The sequence below is a fragment of the Corvus kubaryi genome, unplaced genomic scaffold (genome assembly GCF_017639235.1).
Source record: "Corvus kubaryi isolate FWS band 111438036 unplaced genomic scaffold, C.kubaryi_AGA036_p1.0 37308, whole genome shotgun sequence".
Classification (NCBI taxonomy): Eukaryota; Metazoa; Chordata; class Aves; order Passeriformes; family Corvidae; genus Corvus; species Corvus kubaryi.
The window spans coordinates 9,268,187-9,288,796 of record NW_024581096.1 but is presented as its reverse complement, the minus strand read 5'-3'; the positions used below and the strand labels follow the sequence as shown (position 1 = coordinate 9,288,796).

At 41.6% G+C, this 20,610-nt stretch overlaps 1 protein-coding gene across 6 annotated transcripts; it reads left to right on the top strand.

Moving 5' to 3' along the window:
• The first annotated feature begins 1,472 nt into the window (after nucleotides 1-1,472).
• On the top strand, nucleotides 1,473-20,103 carry NIM1K (NIM1 serine/threonine protein kinase). Of its 6 annotated transcripts, none has more exons than XM_042028414.1 (6): nucleotides 1,473-1,642; nucleotides 2,415-2,482; nucleotides 10,372-10,563; nucleotides 10,999-11,385; nucleotides 17,057-17,325; nucleotides 19,241-20,103. In XM_042028414.1, exons 4-6 carry the CDS (start codon nucleotides 11,094-11,096, stop codon nucleotides 19,988-19,990), a joined length of 1,311 nt encoding a protein of 436 aa, XP_041884348.1. In that variant the 5' UTR covers nucleotides 1,473-1,642; nucleotides 2,415-2,482; nucleotides 10,372-10,563; nucleotides 10,999-11,093; the 3' UTR covers nucleotides 19,991-20,103. The 6 variants fall into 6 exon arrangements, with proteins under 6 accessions (XP_041884348.1, XP_041884346.1, XP_041884345.1 ...); XM_042028415.1 differs by lacking the exons at nucleotides 1,473-1,642; nucleotides 2,415-2,482 and adding exons at nucleotides 2,495-2,584; nucleotides 8,455-8,495; XM_042028412.1 differs by lacking the exon at nucleotides 2,415-2,482.
• The last annotated feature ends 507 nt before the right edge of the window (nucleotides 20,104-20,610 follow it).

Below are 20,610 nucleotides of genomic sequence, written 5' to 3'. Positions count from 1 at the left end.
ATGAAGAGGATGCAAAAGACATGCATTTTCTTTCTTTTTGTCTCTCAGCTAGTGCTATGGCACTGAGAAATGCTGCTGCCGTGGAGAGACACAAGAGTAAATATTGTCAGTGAAGGTTCAGTCAGAGACCTTTGGAAGAACCAGAAAAATCAGTTAATCTTTAAGGCTGAAAATCTTAGTGCCAGCAAAGCAGGCTGTTCTAGCTCTGGTACATCACCAGGTAAGATTATGGACAGTATTGTGTCTACTCTGTGATGCTTGCTGGAGAATTTCTTCAAATTTCTTCAGAGCTGATCATGAATATGCTTCCTGAGAGGCTGCAGGCTCTTAATGGAACCTGTTTACTAGATTGAGGATATAGGAGGTGAAACAAATCAATCCGCTTTTACCTGAAAATACAGCTGTTACAACATGCACCTCTTTGCATGTCTTTATTTCCTGACCTGTTTCCTGCTGTCACTGTGGTGCTAAAATGATATGATGTCATTTGTAAAATGCTGTGAAGAGTAAAAAGATTTTGGTCTTGTTGCTGCAGTTCCTTGTGATGCTTTTGTTTAATAATCAGGAAGGTGAAAGGGTGCCCTTTCTTGAGAGAAAGTGTTGCCATCATGCCTTTGAGCTTGGGGTGATGCACCCGGCGCATGAGAACTAGGCCTTTTACTGCCAGAGGCTTTGACTGTCATCCTGACAGCAGGTGACATCCTGCCCTGCATAAGCACCTGATAAGTCAGAGTTTGTCCTGAGAGATTGTGACCTTCTGGAATGCCAGATGCAATTTGTTCAGATTGCAGGGCCACATTAAGCATTTCTTGTTTTATCTTGCTGGCCTCCTGGTGTTAGCCTGCTGGGTTTGGAAAAACTGAACAGACTGTTCCTCACTTATTTCTGGTTCCCATTTTCCCCTATTGGCAAAAACTGTCCTAGAAACCTTAGCAGGTCTTATAACTTGATGTTTTTAAATGTACAATCACATGAACCGCTAGTGACATTGTGTTGCCTTTAGTAGTATACAAAGGCATCATTATGGTTTTAAAGCCTTTTTTTTTTCTCAGTATGTTTTCCTGCTGGTATATAATTTCATGTACATACCACTTAAACAGCAGTGTCATTCTTAAGTGTCTCAACAAAACTCCCACTCAATAGGTTTTATAGTTTAATTAGTCATAAATGGAAAAAATAAGTTATGCTCAAGCAATTCTCACCATTAAAGTAGTATAGACCCTTATAATACTTTGACTCTGTCCATTTTCTTTCTGTTTTCTTTCTCTTTTCTCCTAAACACTAGTTGTGAACTAGTTCCACTGATTGTTTTCCTATTGTCTTTTTCCCCCTGCTTTACAAAGTAAAATGAAACTAGATTTTTTTGCTTTTCATTGAGTTCTGCTGCACTCAAACAGCTGCTTTTCCTTGAACTGATAGAAGGCTGCTGGAACGGGGTGTAGCATTAAGCAAATCCGGGATAGATTAGTCAGTGAATGAAATGCTAGCAGCATTACATTGTTGTCTACTTTAAAATAGATTACTATTTTAGAACTTTAGTCTAATAGGAATAGCTTATAAAGTCATCTGCATGCCTCTAGTCTCAGATACATTTCTGGATAAATTCTCCTGCAGATTTCTTCAGGGAGAAGATTGAGGAAAGGTGAGAAACTGGAGTCTTTTACCTATAGACTGCTAAATAAACTTGGGATTTTGGATTGTGTTATGTGAATGGTTGTTGTCCACAGAACTGCATCAGGGGAGTGGATGCTTGCAGGGAAGATTATGGCTTAAAGATGTTCTAAAATTTTTTTGTGCTGTACTTCTGCATGTTATTTGCTTTCTGCTTCCTTACTGAACCTATACTCCTTGAAATCGTGGAATGTAATTAGTATCTGTGTAATACCGTAGAGTAATAATAGTTACATGTAATACCATGGATTTTTTTCTTAATTTCCTTTTTTGCAGATTTGTCAAAATCTCTTCCCTAAACTTGAACATTGAATGTGTTGTTACTCTTCACCATTTTAACAAAATATCAGCTGTAAATGTTAAGATCTTTTTTACTCAGATTTGCACTATTCTTTCTAATGGAACATAGTTCACATAACCCTTCATTTTCACAGTAATAATAGTAATGAGAACAGCAGCAATAATAATAATAATAACAATATTATTGTTATTATTAATAGTCTGAGTTCCAGGACAGATGCTCAACAAATGTCTATAAGATTACCTAATGAAATTAAATGCTAGCCAAATTGATTAACATTAATATTAATTCAATTCTGGAAGGCTTTCACTGTTTAAATGTGATATGAAAAGTAGGATGGGTTTTAGGGCTTTGAGATGCAGCAGATTTTTCACTGACTTTGTCAGTGGATCAGTAGCAAGGTCTGTATTGCTTGGAGCTCTGAAGTATTCCTCTTCTGCAGTTTCCCAGGTATTGGTCTGTGCTTGCCCTCAAACACTGTCTGCTCTGCTGATCCTCGCATCGGGAGAGGTCAGTTGCCTAAATGTGCTGGCAACTTTCTTGGCACATACTGCTGCGTTTGGAAATTCAGTCTGAGACAGCATTATGAATTTTTCAGTGCTCCAAAACCAGGTCAGTTAAAAAGGGAAAAAAAAAGGGTCCTAAAAGAAGCCTAGGATGCATGCGAAGCATTAAGCTGCAGCACTGAAGCCAAAGTTGTAAAAGAAGAGCAAAATCTAGAGTTGCGCTCTATCCTGTTTGGGTTAATATCCCTCACTTAGGATCCTTGTTGTGCACCACAGTGATGAAGCTGATAGAACATTTCAATTTGCAGCAGGCTGTCTTGGATGTTTCTTGCTCCCTTTGTACTGTTTCTCTAGGCCCCAGTTTTAAAAATACCTATCCTAATTTCACTTCTGTTCTCAATCCAGTGGAAGAGGAATCTTTGGTGAGCAAGATTTCTTTGATACACAGAGATCAGTAACTTACGACCTGTCAAATAGGATCAGATTTCTTCCTGCTAAGCTCCTTGCCATGTCCTGAAGATGTGCTGTGCATTAAGCAGTTTCCAGAGGTTAATCAAAGCTTCAGCAACACTGGGGAGCTTGTGCTTATTCCCCTGCTCTGTGGCTCTGTGCCTGCAAAGCTTGGGGAGGTCATACAGATGGCAAACCCGGTAGCAGTGCACTGCCACATGCAGAGGTTTTTCAGCATGTGGTACCCAAATAGAGCTCCAGAGATGGGAGCTGGTGTGAAGGACTTGTGCATGGCAAGGGGACCCCTTCTGAGAACATGCTTCACTCACAAATTACTCGAGAAATATGTCTGGGACTGTTTTCCATTTCCATGTTGTTTTCTGGTATATTCTAGACATTTCCAGTCTGATGGTCAGTCAGATAAAAAATACAAATACCTGTGTTTCTGTCTAGGTTTTTATTCTCTAAAAGCTCTAGAAGTTCTCAAAGCTGCAGTCACTTTGGGATGTTTAAAATTGGCAGGGGCAGAGAAGTTGCAACAACAGTTTCAGGGGATAATTCTTCAGCATTTTTAAAACCAAGCAGACAGTCTTTATGATGCTGCTCTCCTACCACTTTTATGTGGGTACTATATTTCTAAATCTGTGTCTTCTATTAGTGACTAATATAATTACTGTAATGCAGTGTTTTGTTAATACTGACTCAGGGTAAATATCAAGTGTCTTAGACATTACTCTGAACAATTGGAAACTCCAGTCAGTATAAAGTATATTTCAAAGTGCAGTGCAGGATTTATATATTTTCAAGTAGGTCTTTGGAGAATAATATCAGCTGCTTATATTCTGTCCAGTTACATTGAAAAATGACCTTAGAATGCTTAGCCTTTTAGTACTCAGTACTTTTGAGTCGTGCATATAGAGTGATGCAACTGAATTTGATTACCTTGTAAGAGGTAATCAGCCAGAGTTGTTCCTATTTGCTAAGGCCCAACTAGTAAGTGGGGAGTAGTGAAAGAAAACTGTGATAGACAATATAAGCCAGAACACTTTCTGCTTTCCTTGTATGAGAACACATTTTAGGTTTCTCTTCCTTGAAAATGATAGTATGTTTTTATTGCAGGCCATCTTCTTCGCAATGCATATCTGCCTAAATATGCAATCATTTTCTTGATGTAAGTGAAAACTGATTTCTTCAGTGATTTCAGCAGGACTCTTAAGTATTGCCTGTTTCTTACTTCTTGGACTATAGCTTGCTTTATCCAGAGGATTTATTTTATTCTCACTGAAAAATGAGTCAAACTAAATTTTAGTGAAATAACCAAATTGGTTGTAATTTTTTTCTGTTATTTAAAAGGCTAATAAAGACTTCGTTGCATGTCTGTTGACTCAGATTACATACTTAATGGAAATTGATTTTATCTTGGAAGAACAATTCTGAGTTAAATTGACCTCATTTGCATTATACGTCAAAGAAGGAAACAAAATAGACTGGCCAGGCTAAAGTTTTGAAAGGGAAAATTTAATTTCAAAATACAGTCAGACTTCAAATTAATCCCTCCCATGTATTTCAAAGACCTGGAAAATCAATGGGTTCTACTAATAAATTCTTATTTTTCTTTGTTTTTAATGCTATTTTCTGCATAATTCAAAGACTAATTAATTTTAATTCTCTTTCTAGCTGTTTTATCAGCATTGCTGTGAAAGGATGAAAGGAGTTCCCCCCCCTCCCCCATTTTAGTTTCTATTTCACAAGTCTTAATGTACTTGCTTGGTACTGTTTATGTTACATTGATTGCTATGCTTTGATTATCTTTTCCATATGCCCTGTACACTGCAGACAGCGGGTTTGATGTGAGACTCCACTAGCTGGGTGGCACCCAACCTGTGTTGGCAGCGTTATGTAAGCTCTGACTGCTGAGGGCTCTCTGCAGCCTTCCTTCATCTCGCCAAGAGCTTACTCCAGCCTGTCAGCAGATAACCCCTGGGGAGGTGGGAAGGTGAGTTTGTGCTGCACCCTGACACCAGTGTCGCATGAAGTGTCTGTCAGTGGCCCTGCAGGACTCCCTGAGCTGCTGCTGCCACACAGGTGCTGGCAACCTGAGTGGGTGAATGCTTGTGCTGGCCCAGCCTGGGGGTCCCTCTGCATGGGTCTCTGTGGGTCACGCTGTAGCACTCCTGGACACAGCCAGGGACTGCTTGTTGAAGATCATGGAGAGACCTTTTAGGGGTGGACCACAGAATAGGGCACACCAGTGTGGTTTTCCTCTATTTCTCATTTCTGGTTTTGGCAAGAAGGAAGTTGGACTAAATAAATGTGGGAGGTTGCTTAGATCTATAGTTTTGTGCTGCAGTGACCTGTGCTGGGTAATGCTCAGTCAGCAGGTCTGGCAATGGGCTGGTCAGGTAAAAGCCTTGAGAGATCCTGTTCCATCAGGTTCTAAGTAATTGTTTTTGTCTTTAGGGATCCATCCCAGAATGACTGTGGGGTCAATACAAAAGATGAACGTTTTAGTCTTTCTGCTGAGGTTAGGGGACACTTGAGTAAGCATCCACCTGTATTCTACTTCAGTATGAAGGGCTCAGACTTATTAAACTTCTAAATAGGTTGCAGAGTCCCCTGTCATCTGCTATAAGTCACAATTACAGAATTAAGTTGCAGGCAAGAGTTAGTGTGTTCCAGTGGGGAGGGGTATTTTTTGGCTGTTTTTTTCTTTTTACACCAGGATTTCTTGGGTTTTTTTGGTTTGATAATGGTGTGTAGAACAGGATTTCATTGTGCAACTGTTTGTTATCTCTTCCTGCTTCCCTTCTTGGTGCTGTGGCCAATAAGTGAGGTTTTGTACAGAAGCCTTGAAGGTGTTTATGTTCTCTTTCAGCCAGGGCTGATGCATATGTTAATATTCCCTGTTAATATTTGTGGGAAAACAATGCCATGTCTTAGGCTAAGAACATTGGAATCATTTAGGTTGGAAAAGATTCTTAAGGCGATTGAGTCCAACATGTCATGGTTTGACATTGCTCCCCGAGCCCTTGCTGCAGCTTGGATTTACCCATAGTCTGAAGTGCCTTAGGGCTGCACCTGCTTCAAGTGGAGCCATATCTGTGAGCCACAGTCTCCTCAGGGCTATACCTGCTGCGGCATAGATTCACTCAGGCACAGCCCTTTGAGGTGCACCAACTCCAGTGTGGCCTCCATGAGTCGTAATACCTCCAGAGGTGAACCTGCTGTGGCACAGTCACAACCGCAGCCACAGACACTTTGAGAGGTACCTGCTCCCATGTCATCTACAGGTCACAGTCCTTTCAGCTCAAGTTCACTCCATAGTTCCAGCTTGTCCAGTGCAGCAGCACAGAACCAGCAGCTATGCCCTGCCCACCTGCCAGCCCAGGCTCATCACTGTGGCTGTTATCAAAACATTCCCAGGCACAGCAGGAAGGTGATAAGAATGGTGTTCATTGTGTCTGGTTTTCATCAAGTGGTAACTGGCAAACAGAATGCTGTGCCAGCTAACAGTAGCAATTCTGGGATATATGGAAATGGGTGGTGTGTGGGCCTGGGCAGAGAGGGCAGGTTGTTTCTGGAGGTTCTGTTAGTATTTCCTCCTACCTGAGCTGGGAACATACAAGTCTGTGTTCAGCCTGGAAACACGCTATATTTTGTATTTTGAATAGTTGGGTCTTTTTAACAATTCACATGAAGCTCTGGGGTGTATTTTATATAGTCATTCTGTTTTCTGGCATTCACAGAAATAAGACTGAAAGTGCTTCTCATGTAAATCAAAAAAATGTGCTCAGGGCAAACTTTGAACAAATGTTGACTTCCTTTGGCCACAACAGCCATGCATTCAATATTACTTGCGCATAAGCAAGGAAGTGGAGCTATTACTTTCCCTGTGGTGTCTGTCTGTACAGGAGAGCTTTTGTGTCACCTGTGGTCTGTGCCACAGGTCTTGGGGGACTGTTCTGCTGGGCTCTCATCTTCTGTAAAAGATAGGTCTTCTATACACAGCAGTATACTAGGTTGCTGGTATTTTCTTGCAACAACTGAACTTTCAAAGCTATGATTAAAAAAAAGGGGTCGATATTTTTCTTGCAGATGACTTTAAAAAAATCCCTGCTACTTTAAATTCAGTTTTGTTCCAGAGCTGGGCGCATGGTGCATGTAATCTACTAACCACGAGACATGCTGTTCTTCAAGGGATTTAAAAAAATTGAACTAATCCCCTACCCTAGGGAAATACCTTAAAAATCTTCATCTCCTCAAACTAGACAGCAGAGGGGCTGAAAAGGGAGCTCTAGTGAATGAGTTGCAATATCCAGTGACATCCTCATTAAAACCACCTGGTATTCTGACAAAATGAGTGGTAAGAGACCCTCCAGTGTGACTTCCTTCATATTCACTGTAATAGGAGCTGCAGCAGTTTAAGCACTCAAAGCCAAGTGGCTTTTTGCCTCTATGAAAGACAGGTTTAATGAAAGAGACCAATTTGTAAAACACAGTGCTTGGAGCGCTGGTCTAACTGCTTCTGTGCTTTCATGTGCTCCATTCAAAGCTGCTTAAAACCAGGTCACTTTTCATATATCTATGAAGATGGGATTTTAGGAACCAAAGTCTGTATACCCAGTGATCTCTTTCTTGGTTTAATTCTTTTTCCCTTCATTCAGAACTTCCTCAGAGTTGTGATGCAGGGTTTAAACTGAGCCTGCAGCAGTGTTAGGCTGGCACAGGTCTTAAAGGATTGATACATTTGTTCAATCTGTCTTGTGTTGCTTTTTATGGTGGTTTTGTTTTGGTTTTGGTTTTCTTTTGTTCGCTTATTTTGTTTTTTAAAGTTACTATTTGGTCAGATAAATTCTTGAGAGGTTCTTCAGGTCACCAGTCAGCCAGACTGGAGAAAAAAAATTGTTGGTCCTTCATTGTATTTGGATCACTCTTGATTTCCTTGCTTTTCCTCTGTCTTAGAATTATTTTCTTTTACAGTCAGTGCCCTTTTATATGATACCAGGATAGATTTTGCTGGGTTTGATTACAGGAAGGAATGTAGGCCATAAATAGATGGTATATGTACTGCTAACACCAGGTATACTGAAATAGCTCATCTCAAAAGACAGGGGAAGCCTAGCCAGCTGGCCAAGTGCCAGGAGGTTGCAGGGTTGACAGTTAAGCATCAGTCCTGAAAGGGAGATTAATGGTAGGCTGTGCTCTAAAAAAGAGCATGTTGAGCCACAGGAGAAATTCTGCAGGAGCAAATTAAGGAAGAGCTGTGTGCTGATGCCTCAATGCAGTTTTACCTTTCTCTTGGCTCCTCTGTCCTGACAGGGTTCTGGAATTTTGTCTCTGTGATCCATGTGGACTGGCTAGCTGCCTTCTGTGCTTTGATGGAATGTTCAGGAGGGGCTTGTCTACACAAGTTTTTTGAAGGAAATCCTTCTTCTTAGTCAGCCTTTTCTGCACAGCCAGTTAACTGCAAGGCCCCTGATAATTTTTGCAGAAGATGGTAGTAGTTCTGTGTTTCTTCTTTTGCAGGAGCACAATTGTCCATACCTGCCACTCTGGAGGCTATAGCCGTAAGTTACAGCTATTCTCTGGTTATGAGGATGTCACTGCCCAACTAAAGACACTTGTTTAAATAATAGTTTATAGTTTGTACATGGCATGCCTGACATTGCTTGTGGAGGTTTCCAGGCTTTTCATACGGACAACCTGTGCTGCTGTTCTCAAGATCAAAGAGCAGAATGGGGCCAGAATTCTGCCTCGGAATTGCTGTGACACTGTACAGCAGATGAGTGGCTTCCCTGCTCTGCTAGAGTGTCATCCACCATTTAAACTGTGAAATAGTGAAATTTCATGTAAAGAGTTTTTTATTACCTGAAATACTTTTACAGTTGTGATGTCGAACAGATTAAAGCAGAAAACAACTGTGGGCCAGAATTCAGGCCATCCTGCAAGAAACCGTCCTTTCCCCAAATGGAGGAAAAACAGAATGTAAGGTGTGGGTTTAGGTTTTCAGTTTTCCTGTGGATGGAGTGTCCTTCCACATAGATTTTTTCCTCTGAGGTATAAAATAATAAAATTAGGGGGAACATTTGGTGCTAAGAAAGACCGGCTTGGTGGGAGAATACAGAAGAATTTTCTCATTTGTCACTTGGTCTCTTCCCTAATAAGAATTTCAGGATTTGGCCATTTGGCTGTATGTATACATACAGTATTTTTCACAAGTTTCACTCTATTTACATCCAGAGAATAATACAATTATGTATTATTTTAAGTTTATGTCAGCCATGAAAGGGCCCTTTTCTTCAAACATGAGTAAGCCAAAAAGAGTAATGAAGGCATTCTGGAAGAAGTACATTTTCCCTCTGTTCCAGTTACAAACTGCATCAGTTAAGTTTGCAGCACACACAGTAAGAAGCATCCCTGGTTCAGAGAGGTGAGAGAGTCACGGACTCTGAGGGGAAGGAGAAGCCAGGCTTTCTGCCTCACCCTGAGGCAGATTTGTCTGTTGGCAACGTGGCTGCAGCACAGAGAGGTGAAGTGGCTTGCAAAATTTCTTCAATGTGTCTCAAGGCAAGGAGCAGTGTCCCAGAGCCTGGGTCGGTCACCTTGGCCTCTCTGAAGGAGCAGACGAGTGCTTCTGTGCCACCCCAGTTCCCATTTAATGAAACCATCATCAGCTGCCTTTTCTTTGCCCTTAGGTCGTGCCTCTGACCTCTCTTCCTCTTGCTCACACAGGAGATTGGGGGGGTTTAGAGGGCAGCTCCACCTGGCAAAATGTCACATGCCCTCTGCTAGTGTGGCACCTTAGGTGACTGTCTACCTAAGCTTCAGGCATTGAGTTACTTACTGGTCTGATTCACTCCCCCTCAGTCGGGTGCATCTGCTCTGGCAGTCGGGTGTCTCCCGTGTCCACCAGTCGGGAGTGCTGCAGGCTGAGAGCCGGGGAGGTGAGCGTTGCCGCTGCCTGTGCTGTCTCAGAGCTCTCGTGCCCAGCTCACCACCCTCAGGCGTGTGGCTGCATGATCAGCATTTGCTGATCAACTCCTGCTTTTCAAGGTTAAAAAAGAAAGGTAAAGAAGAAAAAAGTGATGTGCTGCTTTAAGGGTAAGTGGTTGCTCGTGTATTTAGGGTAAGTACTTCTATGTCTGTGCTGCCAGAGTTAAACTGGTGAAACAGTATGGGTCATGCTGTCATTCAGTGAAGTGTATGGCTGTTATGTAAAGGTTTTATATACTTTCTTCATATGTCTGCTTAGGAACATCACGCGTCTGGCAAAATTTTGAGAAGGCTCAAGGCATTAAAGAAAGCTCATCTAAATAAAGGAGGGTTAACATGACATTGCAGTTACTTAATCCTGTATTGTCCTGCCATGTGACTGCAGGGATACTGAGGCGCAGCATTTCTTTTGCCTGGTGCACAGATTATGCTTTTCCTGTCATCTTCCAGAATCAGTTGCTTTGTTGAACACACCATGGGAAAGAAACGGAGGGGCAACGTAGTTTTTACAGCAAGGCTTCAACACCAAGTGACATTTCCAAGGTACAGTGACAAGCTCACAGGCTGAAGAATGAATCAAAGGCAATCCCTACAGTTAGCTTTTGGACTTCTACCAGAATTAAGGAGAACTACGCTCTTAAGGTCAGCTATTCAAAATTAACTAGAAGTATCTAGATTTATTCAGAGCAATTAATCAGCTTTCTGTTTGACCTTTATCTATCAAGTTAGTTCTCAAACCATCAAGCTAAAGTCTGAAAATTTGTGTCAAATATTTTGCATGTGTCAAATGTACTGCATAGACAGTGAGCACCCCACTGCTTTCTTGCACAAAGTTCATAGTTTTAATTGCAAAGCCTCTTTTACCTTGCAGCTGAAGATCCTGACACACTAAATCTGTTAGTGAGGAATGGATTTATACAGCTTCCAGTTTTATCTCTGATTTTGAACAAGAGGTGCAATATGTAGATGTGCCAGATTTGTTTTTGAACAAATTTACAAATCTTCAAACTAGTCTTTGGACTTTCTGTAAGCTGCATTTTTTTTTTTTTTTTTTTTTTTTTGCTGCATTTGTCACAGTGTCCATAATGTGCAGGATTGCACATTCATACAGAATTACTTCATTTAAACTTCAGGACATCTTGTTAAATGGGGAAGTGATTACCCTATAGACTATGACAACAGGATATGTGAATGAAGGAAGTCTTGGAAAATACCGCTGTTCCAGGTGGCATCATGAGGACAGCAGAGAAGATGATGGGCACCTGGAGTGCCATGAAGGAGATGAAGAGGGCAGACAAAACAGGCTGACCCCCTTTGAGAAACTAATGCAGGATATGTCTCATAATGAAAAAGTGGTGAAAGAATTAACCCTGGGAAAGAGAATTGCCTTCTATCGAGTCAGAGGAGAAATAGGAAATGGGAATTTCTCACAAGTGAAGCTTGGAATACATTCCCTGACCAAAGGTAGGCACCATTGCATGCTGAGTGCTGTATATAAATAGCTTCCAATGGGAAGAAAGATGCTGTGTGAACCCTAAATACATATATAGTGTGTGTGTGTGTATTTTTTAATGTTACTGAGTTTATCTATAGGCAGAGTCATACATGAATGCTCAGGGTTGGATTAGGCTTTAAAGAAACTAGGCATATTTTCTCTAGATGGAAGCTATTACAGGAGAAGGTCATCGCTGCACTTCATGGAGTTAACACATCTCATCCTGTGGCTCAAACACTCCACACTTAGAAGTGTGGTGTTGTGCCTCCCCTCCTACAACCTGCCCTGTCCATCTGCTCTCTCCCCTGCCCCAGCGCCTGGCCTGCAGGGATACAGGTGATGAATGCCCAGGACAGTGGGCCAGGCATGCTCCTGCCTGCAGCCAGAGGTAGCAAGGCTTCCTTTGTTTCATCATAAATTTTACTAGTATGGACAAAAATTGTATTTGGTCACAGTAATTTTGGTGAGAAGTGTTATGCCCACTTTACTACTCATTTGCTGATGGTTCTTCACTGTAAAAAGCTGGGATGGGGCTATAGGAGGAACAGGTGCAGGGAAACAAGCTCTAGTATTGCCAAACTGGTGTTTGTGTTGAATTGTCAGTTATTTTTCTCGTTTTAATTATCAGCTGTCCTCTTTCTTCTTCTGCCTTTGTCTGACAATAATATAAATTGTTGTTTTCCATCAGGGTGACTGGTGTTCTCTGTATCTTTGTACACTACTGTCTTGCTTTTCTTCTCACAGTCTTTACTTTTCAGTTTGATTTGCTCCCCTTCCCTTCATCCTCTTACAGGTGAGAGAACAAGATATGCCCCCAAACTGTATTATCTGTTGTTATTTTCTCTAATCACCTCTTTCAGCCCAGATATAAGAGGGGTGAAAAGTCACAGTTGTCACTCGGGTGCAGCAGTTGCTGCCCTGGGAATCTAAGTGGGCAACTGTTGGTACTTAATTTTAAGTACATTTAAGCCTGCCAACACCCAAGGGTTGCTTTAACTGTGTGTTGATTTTTTGGTTATGCTTGTTTCAGCAAAGCATCTCTGTTTTACTTGGCCCACAACAAGTTGTTTCCTCTTCTGTGATTTTTTTTTTTCTTCCAGAGGTAACTGTTTTGTGCTTACTGTTGGAGGAGGTGCTGCTCCTGTACTGGGAACATAAGGAATGCTAATGAAAGGCAGTTAGAAATTTGATCAGGATGAACCCTTTACTTGCTGAGCTTACTTAGGAAACAGGTTGCTTTAGTATCTGAGTAGAGCTGATTGCTCAGACAAACTAAATACCAAAACCAAAACTGTACTTTTTCTGGAAAAGGTTCTTTTTCAACAGAAACCTCTCAAATTATTTTTCTTTTGTTTGTTTGTTAACTTTTTTTGTTCAAATATTCACTAGAAAGGGAGTTGATTTATTGATGCTAAGTTTGTAACTGCCATGGGGAAGGAAGAAAGAAAGATAAACATTTTCTGACTTGTTTCTGCCTGTGAGCTTATCTGTATCTAATAAAATACGGTACATGGACAGAAGAACAGGAACGTGCACACAGGGATTCATGTATACACACTCACCACCACCACACACAAAGAGGATTCTGTTTTTTGCAGTAGATACACATTGTTGTGTTGGCAATGAAATGATGTTCCTACACAGTATTAATGAGCGCAAGTCTTTTTTTTAAATCTGATTATGTAAATAAAAGGCTTCATCATTAATACTGTTTGGATCTCTGTGGTAGAGGGTGGTATATGTGTCAGAGGGCTGTTCAGCTCTTCAGTTACTGCCAGTTTTGCGTGGTCTCTCCCTTACATGTCATCCTGTATCAAAAAAATAAACAATTTTGGTTTTTTACTAAGATGAGCCTTTGCAACAATTACATCTATGTGCTTTTCTGTTGCCCTTGTGATCTGTTGCAGCAGGACACGTGATTTCTAGCAGAGGGAGGGGGAGAGAGAGAGAGAAAGAGAGAGGAAAAAACTTCAGGATCATACTGGGTGATGAACCCTGTTTCCCTCACAAGGGCTGTCTTGGTTGTTTAGAAAACAACAGAATAATCTTTGGTGCTCTGATGCGGATGCCATGTCCCATGGCTTGGACAGGTGCTCTCTTCACTGGATAAAAAGCTGGCTGGCTGGCTGGCTGGACCCAGGGGGTGGTGCTGAATGGAGTTACATCCATCTGGGGCTGGTCACTAGTGGAATTCCACAGGTCTCAGTACTGGACCCAGCCTTGATTAATATCAGTCAGTTTGCAGGTGACACCACATTGGGCAGGAGTGTTGATCTCCTGTAGGGCAGGAAGGCTCTGCAGAGGGATCTGGACAGGCTGGATCCATGGGCTGAGGCCAATGGTGTGAGGTTCAACAAGGCCAAGTGTTGGGCCCTGCCCTTGGGTCACAACAACCCCAGGCAGCGGCACAGGCTGGGACAGAGGGGCTGGAAAGGAGCTGGGGGTGCTGGTGACAGCAGCTGAACATGAGCCAGGGTGTGCCCAGGTGGCCAAGAAGGCCAAGGGCATCCTGGCCTGGATCAGCAATAGTGTGGCCAGCAGGACCAGGGCAGGGATTGTCCCCCTGTACTGGGCACTGGTGAGGCTACATGTCACATCCTGTGTTTCATTCATTTTGGACCCTTCACTACAAGAGAGACACTGACGCGCTGGAGTAGGTCCAGAGGTCAACAGAACTGTGGAAGGGTCTGGAGCACAAGTCCTTTGAGGAAAAGCTGAGGAATTTGGGGGTGTTTAGCTTGCAGAAAAGGAGGCTCAGGGGAGACCATTTCACTCCCTACAACTGCCTGACAGGAGGGTGTACCCAGGTGGGGGTTGGCCTGTTCTACCAGGTAGCAAGGGACAGAACAAGAGGAAATGGCCTCAAATTGTGCCAGGGAAGGCTGAGGTTTAGGTTGGACATTAGGAAAAATTTCTATACCAAAGGGGTGGTTGGGCCTTGGAATGGGCTCCACAGTGAACTGATGAAGTCACCATCCCTGGAGGTATTTAAAAGATGTGTAGATGTGCCATTTAGGGACAACATTTAGCGGTGGGATTGACAGGTTGGACTTTATGATCTTAGAGGTCTTTTCTGATTTATGTTTCTATGTGTATTGTGTTATTCAGGGGCATTGCCCACTATATTAACCTGAATTTTGGCAGAGATTTTCTCCAGATATCCATGGAGTTTCTTGCTAAGGACTGTTACATTCCTAAGCCCTGTATAACCTTTATTTTACATGCCTTCCAGCTGACAAAGGAAGAGTGAGAGCGCAGCTGAATAGAAGTAATTAAGAGCATCAAAAATTTACAGCTAGCAAGAAGTCCATCTAACGTGACACAAATTGGAAAAGTAGGAATGTCCAGGCACCCAGTTTACTTTTTTTTTTAAAGCAATTTTAACTTGGTTTTGTGGTTTTTTTTGTTCTGCCATCACAGCATACACCATTTCTTTCTGAAGTTATTTCCCAACCTTTTCCTAGTTTCTCTTACTAAGATTTCACCTAGCACTTTTCAGACCTCAGCATACACTGCATATAGTCAATCAAAATCTCTTTCAATTATTTTTGTAATTATTTTGGTAAATAAGCTGCCTGCTAAAAATGCCTTTCTGTTCAGCACAGCTGCTAAGCAAGAGTAATAGAGGATTTGTAAACCAAGCATTGTTTGGAAGGAGAAAGGAAGAGTTCAGAATAGGAAAGGAATGTGCCAGATCTTTTGCACTCTAGGTTTCTTTGCATATCATGCATTTGCAACTGCACTGATGTAGATTTAAAGGGGCTTGGTCTGAATTTATGGTGGTGTTTGAATAGGATCAGGCCCTTAGTTCTAAACATTTTTTTTCCCCTCCTCTTTCCTTTTAAAACTTTGCAGGGAAACTGACCACGAGGAAAAGTAGATTCCAGAAAAATGAAAGGGAAAAAAATATAACTTAGAATACTTTATTTTAATGCCCAAATATCCCCAATTTCTAAAGATCAAGATGCAATGATGAAATTACATGGTGGAGATTGTAAGAACCATAAGCATTTAGTTGTGCAAATATAGCCTACTGCAAGCTGCTGCTCTTCCCTCTTGGTTTGAGATCAATGTACTACGAACATGACGAGGGTCTTTCACTAGGTCAGCAGTCAGAGTGCTGCCAGCACCACTGTCAGTAGCTGCATTTCCTCCTGGTTCACCCCACCTCCACACCACGCAGGACGTACTTGCTTCCCTGAGGGGCTCCCTAGAAAGCACGGAACAAGTCCTAGAGAAGCAGTGTGGCTGGGAGAACTGCCCTGTACTAGCACAGACTCCTGAAAACAGGCACATAAAGGGATAATTCAGCACCTTCCACCACAAGAATCACATGTGCTTCAAGCATCTGCTGCACTTCAGTAGGGATATCAATTGATGCATGTATCATACTAAAAAAATGTAAATATACCAAATGTGGCATTTTCTTGATCTGTACAGGTACACACGTAAGTATCCTTTACATGCATAAGTATCCTTAACATTTCCTTTATGTATACTGAAATACTAAACTTGAGTTAAAAACTTAATCACATTCAGTAAAAAAGTCTTAAATGCTTTTATACCAGAACATGTGTACAAATGTAATAGCCTTCTCACTCTTTTCTTACAGCAACAAGTGAACAATACCTTTTTTCCTAATTTATTCCCGCTTACTAGAAACCAAGGTGAAGTTTTTTTTCTAAAAGATTTATTAAAAGTGATTAATTAGTAAGAAATCTGATTGTTTGACTAAGATAGTCTTGAGGGAAAAAAACAAAACAAAACAAAACAAACCAGAAATCCCTTCTTGCCAGGAATAAATAGTTGTTTTTCTTGCTGTGATGCATTTTAATTTTGCTGTCCTGACAAGTTATACGAAGCCACTGTAAACCTGTTTTAACCAGACTAATCCTTCAAATAGCAGCTGTATTCAGAAGAGCAAAGACAAAAGCTGTAACCTACAGACTAATATAGAAACATAAGGGCAATTGTGACTGACCTACTCATACTGCTCTGAGCTACCCTGATGATGTGGTGCAGCTGCAGATATATATATGTGGTTTATGGCCCATGGCTTCACTTTAGATATGCTCCAGAAACATGTAGGACTTAATAGCAGCTTTGTATTACCAGAACAGCTTATGCTGGCTAGATTTGCTGTTTTACAGGATCCCTGCGACTTACTCTACTTCACTGCTCAGAATAAAATAGCCAAAGCCTCTAAATTCCCCGCAAGTTTGTCTGTCTGGTCTGAAACAAAGCACCCAAATTTAGCACCTCTATTAGCCCCCAAGTACCTGGCTCATCTGAGGAGCTCTGAGCTAACAAGAAAAGCACAGACTTTCTCTACCAGCACTGGACACCAAAACCAGATGCTGTACCTTCAGACCTGTCACAGCGAAGCACACCAAGGCAGATGATTTGATCAGCCCTTGTAATACTCTACCAGCTTTCAGCTTCCTCAGCACTGAATAGAATGTCCTAGACAGAAAGGGGCAGGGGTTGTATGGAAGAGTGCAGGTAGGCCCCTGCAACTTAGTTTATACTAATAATGAGAAATTTTACTGCACTTCTACAACCAAACATAGTTGTAAGTAAATAGTATTACTGTTTGTACCTATTGCATTAACAACATGGAAAAAATTTTTTTCTTCTCAGAGAAAGTTGCAATTAAGATTTTGGACAAGACAAAGCTAGACCGGAAGACTCAACGTTTACTGTCTCGTGAGATATCCAGCATGGAAAAGCTGCACCACCCAAATATAATCAGGCTGTATGAAGTGGTGGAGACGCTCTCAAAACTGCACCTGGTGATGGAGTATGCAGGAGGTGGGGAGCTCTTCACTAAAATCAGTACAGAAGGAAAGCTGCTAGAAACAGAGTGTAAAATAATCTTCTCCCAGATTGTGTCTGCCGTGAAGCACATGGTAAGTTGCTCTTACACAGGCACTCACTACTCTTAGTACATTTTGTGGATATTTCTTTTGACTTTCAACAGTAGGTTTACTGTTAGCCAAAACTTCAGGCCCACAGCCTGAAGCAAAACAGCTACAGAAGAGCTATGTTAAATGTATCTGAGAGTTTTCACATCCACCTCGAGTTACTGCCTCTCTGTTGACAGCTTTTAGAAGGAGGCTGAACTGGGAACACCTGGGTGGTGGAATCATCCTTTTAGCAACAGTGTTCCGTTTGCTTTAAGGTGCTGTGGGCACCAGTGAACAAAGCTTTGTTTCTTCTCTCCCTGTTTCAAAACATAGCATCAGTCACTCCTCTGCTTCCAGAGAGGCTGCTTAGGTGTTGCAAACATCCGGCTTACTTATTAATGAATATGGGAGTCTGTCACTTAAAGACTGTCAATTCCTGGTCCTTACTTCAATGCAAATCTGTGAGGTTTGACCCAGCAAGTCACTTCTTGCCTAGTCTTCAGTATATACACTTAGGATGATGCTATCTGTATAGAGCCCGAAGCACCTTGTCAAGGCAGAAAAGGAGCAGTTAACTACTTCGGTACATCTCCTCTAAACTTTGCAGAGTAATTACAGCTACTTCAAAAAAATAAAAACACGGAGAACTGTTCTACAAGTCTGAGACGTAGCATTCGTTAAAATTGGCTCAGGGTGCCCTCCGGTGGCTCATGTTCTCCTTGCCACGCAGTAGCTTCTGGCGAAGTCAGGAACAAGGGTGTTCCCAGGTCAGACATAGAGAAACTGCATCGCACGCTGCTCGTGGCTTACATAAACAGCATGCATTTCTTATGGTTTTTGACGAAATGATCGTATGTACTTTAAGTGGTGGATTAGCTTCAACACCTTATTCACAGGACAGGCATCCTGCAGCTACAGGAACTGAATTTACGTGTCAGCATTACACCACATCTATTTCTTAGAATTAAACACAGACTGTTGAGCTGGCTAACCTCCTCACTTGTACATAAAGGCTTCTGCACATTTCACTTTTGCTAAGTCATCACATCCAGGTTACATAAATCCCATCTCACTGCTGCCAGTCCACAAGGACAGAGGGTCCCTGGCTGTTACTGATGAGAGTTGAAATAGGATGCCAAAGGGTTGCCGTATTGCCTCCAGATACTGCACGATGTTACTCCAAAGGATAAAGCAGAGAGTGCTCATCCATTCCTTCTAGTTATTCCAAAGATGAATCTAAACTCTTACTTAATCAAGACAGCAAGTTCAGTTTGAGTCCTTAGCTACTTCTGACATTTCCAAGGGAAAAAAGTAGAAGTTACGGTGTATGTATTTTAGATTTCTAAAACTAGAAGAAGACACCACTAAACTTGGGTGTCCTGCAAAATGAAATACTACGAGGCACAAGTCTATGGTCCTTTTCTCCTGCCATCACCAATTCCTCATAGGACATTAGATCACAGAATGTAATTGTCGCAACTTTCTTACTTTATCTGTGATAATGTTCAGTTGGTGAACTAAATGCTTAAATCTGTAAGTTACATGTAGTAACTGCAAAAACAAGTGCTGTGAACTTATTTTGCACATATTTGAACGTATTTTGCACATGAAGGTGTCTCTTGTAGAATAAGCCACATTGCCCTCATACATTTGCTTCATGAAAATAGTTATGATTAGTTAACAAGTTGAGACTGCTGTGCTTAAAAAGTCCCAGCATCCTTCTTCTCCCCCTACTCAATTCTTCTCCTATCTTTGGAGAATTAAGTTAAATTTATTTATATCTTCCAACTGCAATACTAGTTTCTGACTTTGCCCAAGATAACTCCCTTTCTCCCATGGGGTAATTAACAAATTAGAGGTAGCCATTGAGAACTTTCTTGGGAACAAACCAATACCAGCTTTTCTTCTTCTTCCACAGCATGACAATAATATCATTCACCGGGACCTGAAAGCAGAAAACGTCTTCTACACCAGTAACACCTGTGTTAAGGTGGGAGACTTCGGATTCAGCACAATAAGTAAAAGAGATGAAACTTTAAAAACTTTCTGTGGCTCTCCTCCTTATGCCGCTCCTGAACTCTTCCGAGATGAAAACTATATTGGCATCTATGTAGACATCTGGGCACTGGGAATCCTCTTATACTTCATGATGACAGGTAGCATGCCATTCCGGGCAGATACAGTAGGCAAACTGAAAAAGTGCATTCTTGAAGGCACATACACTTTGCCTCCCTGTCTCTCAGAAAATTGCCAGAAACTGATAAAAGGAGTCCTTCAGCCAGTACCAACCAAGCGATACTCTGTCAAACTGATTATGAACAGTGAATGGATGCAAGGAATACAGTTCCCCAAACCCTTACAGACATTTAAACTGGATCCAAAGTATTTATCAGATGTCAGTACACTCAAAGAAGAAGAAATTGAAGTGAAAAATATTCTGGAAGATTTGGGAATCACAGAACAGCACATTCAAAACAACCGGGGAAGAGGAGCACGCAGCTCCGTAACAGGGGTCTACAGAATTGTGTTGCACAGAGTACAGAAGAAAAGGGCACTTGAATCTGTTCCTATCATGTCCCAGCCAGATCCAAAAGAAGACGACTCAAGGAATGGAATCAATTCTTACAGTGGGATTAAGCACACATCCAAGCTGTGTTCTATTTTATAAAATTGCACTGCAGGCTTTATGCTCAGCACATTTGACAAAGGGGATTATTCACTTATCCTTAAATTCTAGTGTTACATTTTTTTGTAATTTTTGAATAAACCAAAAATGCCTCATTTTCTTTGCATTTCTCAAGTGACAGTGAAGCACTCAAATACAGAGCTCTTGTGCATTTGTTTGACCCTTTCTCCAGACACTTGGTATAGCCAGTGCAAGAACCCAGTACCTGAAAGGATCATGAGTGGAGGGGATCTTTTAATAAACACCATGCTACTGCACTTAATCTGCTTGGGAGATTCTCTGTACAGGCATGTTAACAGCTAACTTCTGAAAAGCTGTACCTAAGCTTCTCACAACTTTACCTCTGCAAACCAGGACAGTTTTTGCAGAGAACTAAATTTAAGCAGAGACCAGCCCATAATCCAAGCAACTGCAAATTCTGCTTTTGAACTTCCTCATCAAATTTAACAAGTTCATTTTAAAAAAGCATTTTATTTTCTTTCAAGAAACAGCAAAGCTGTTGTTGGCTGCAGTTCCCAACTTGTCATGACCCCAAAAGACAAATCAGGATTCAGTACTTTAACCCTGCATGTGTGGGTGCCTGACTGGTTGGGCAACCATCA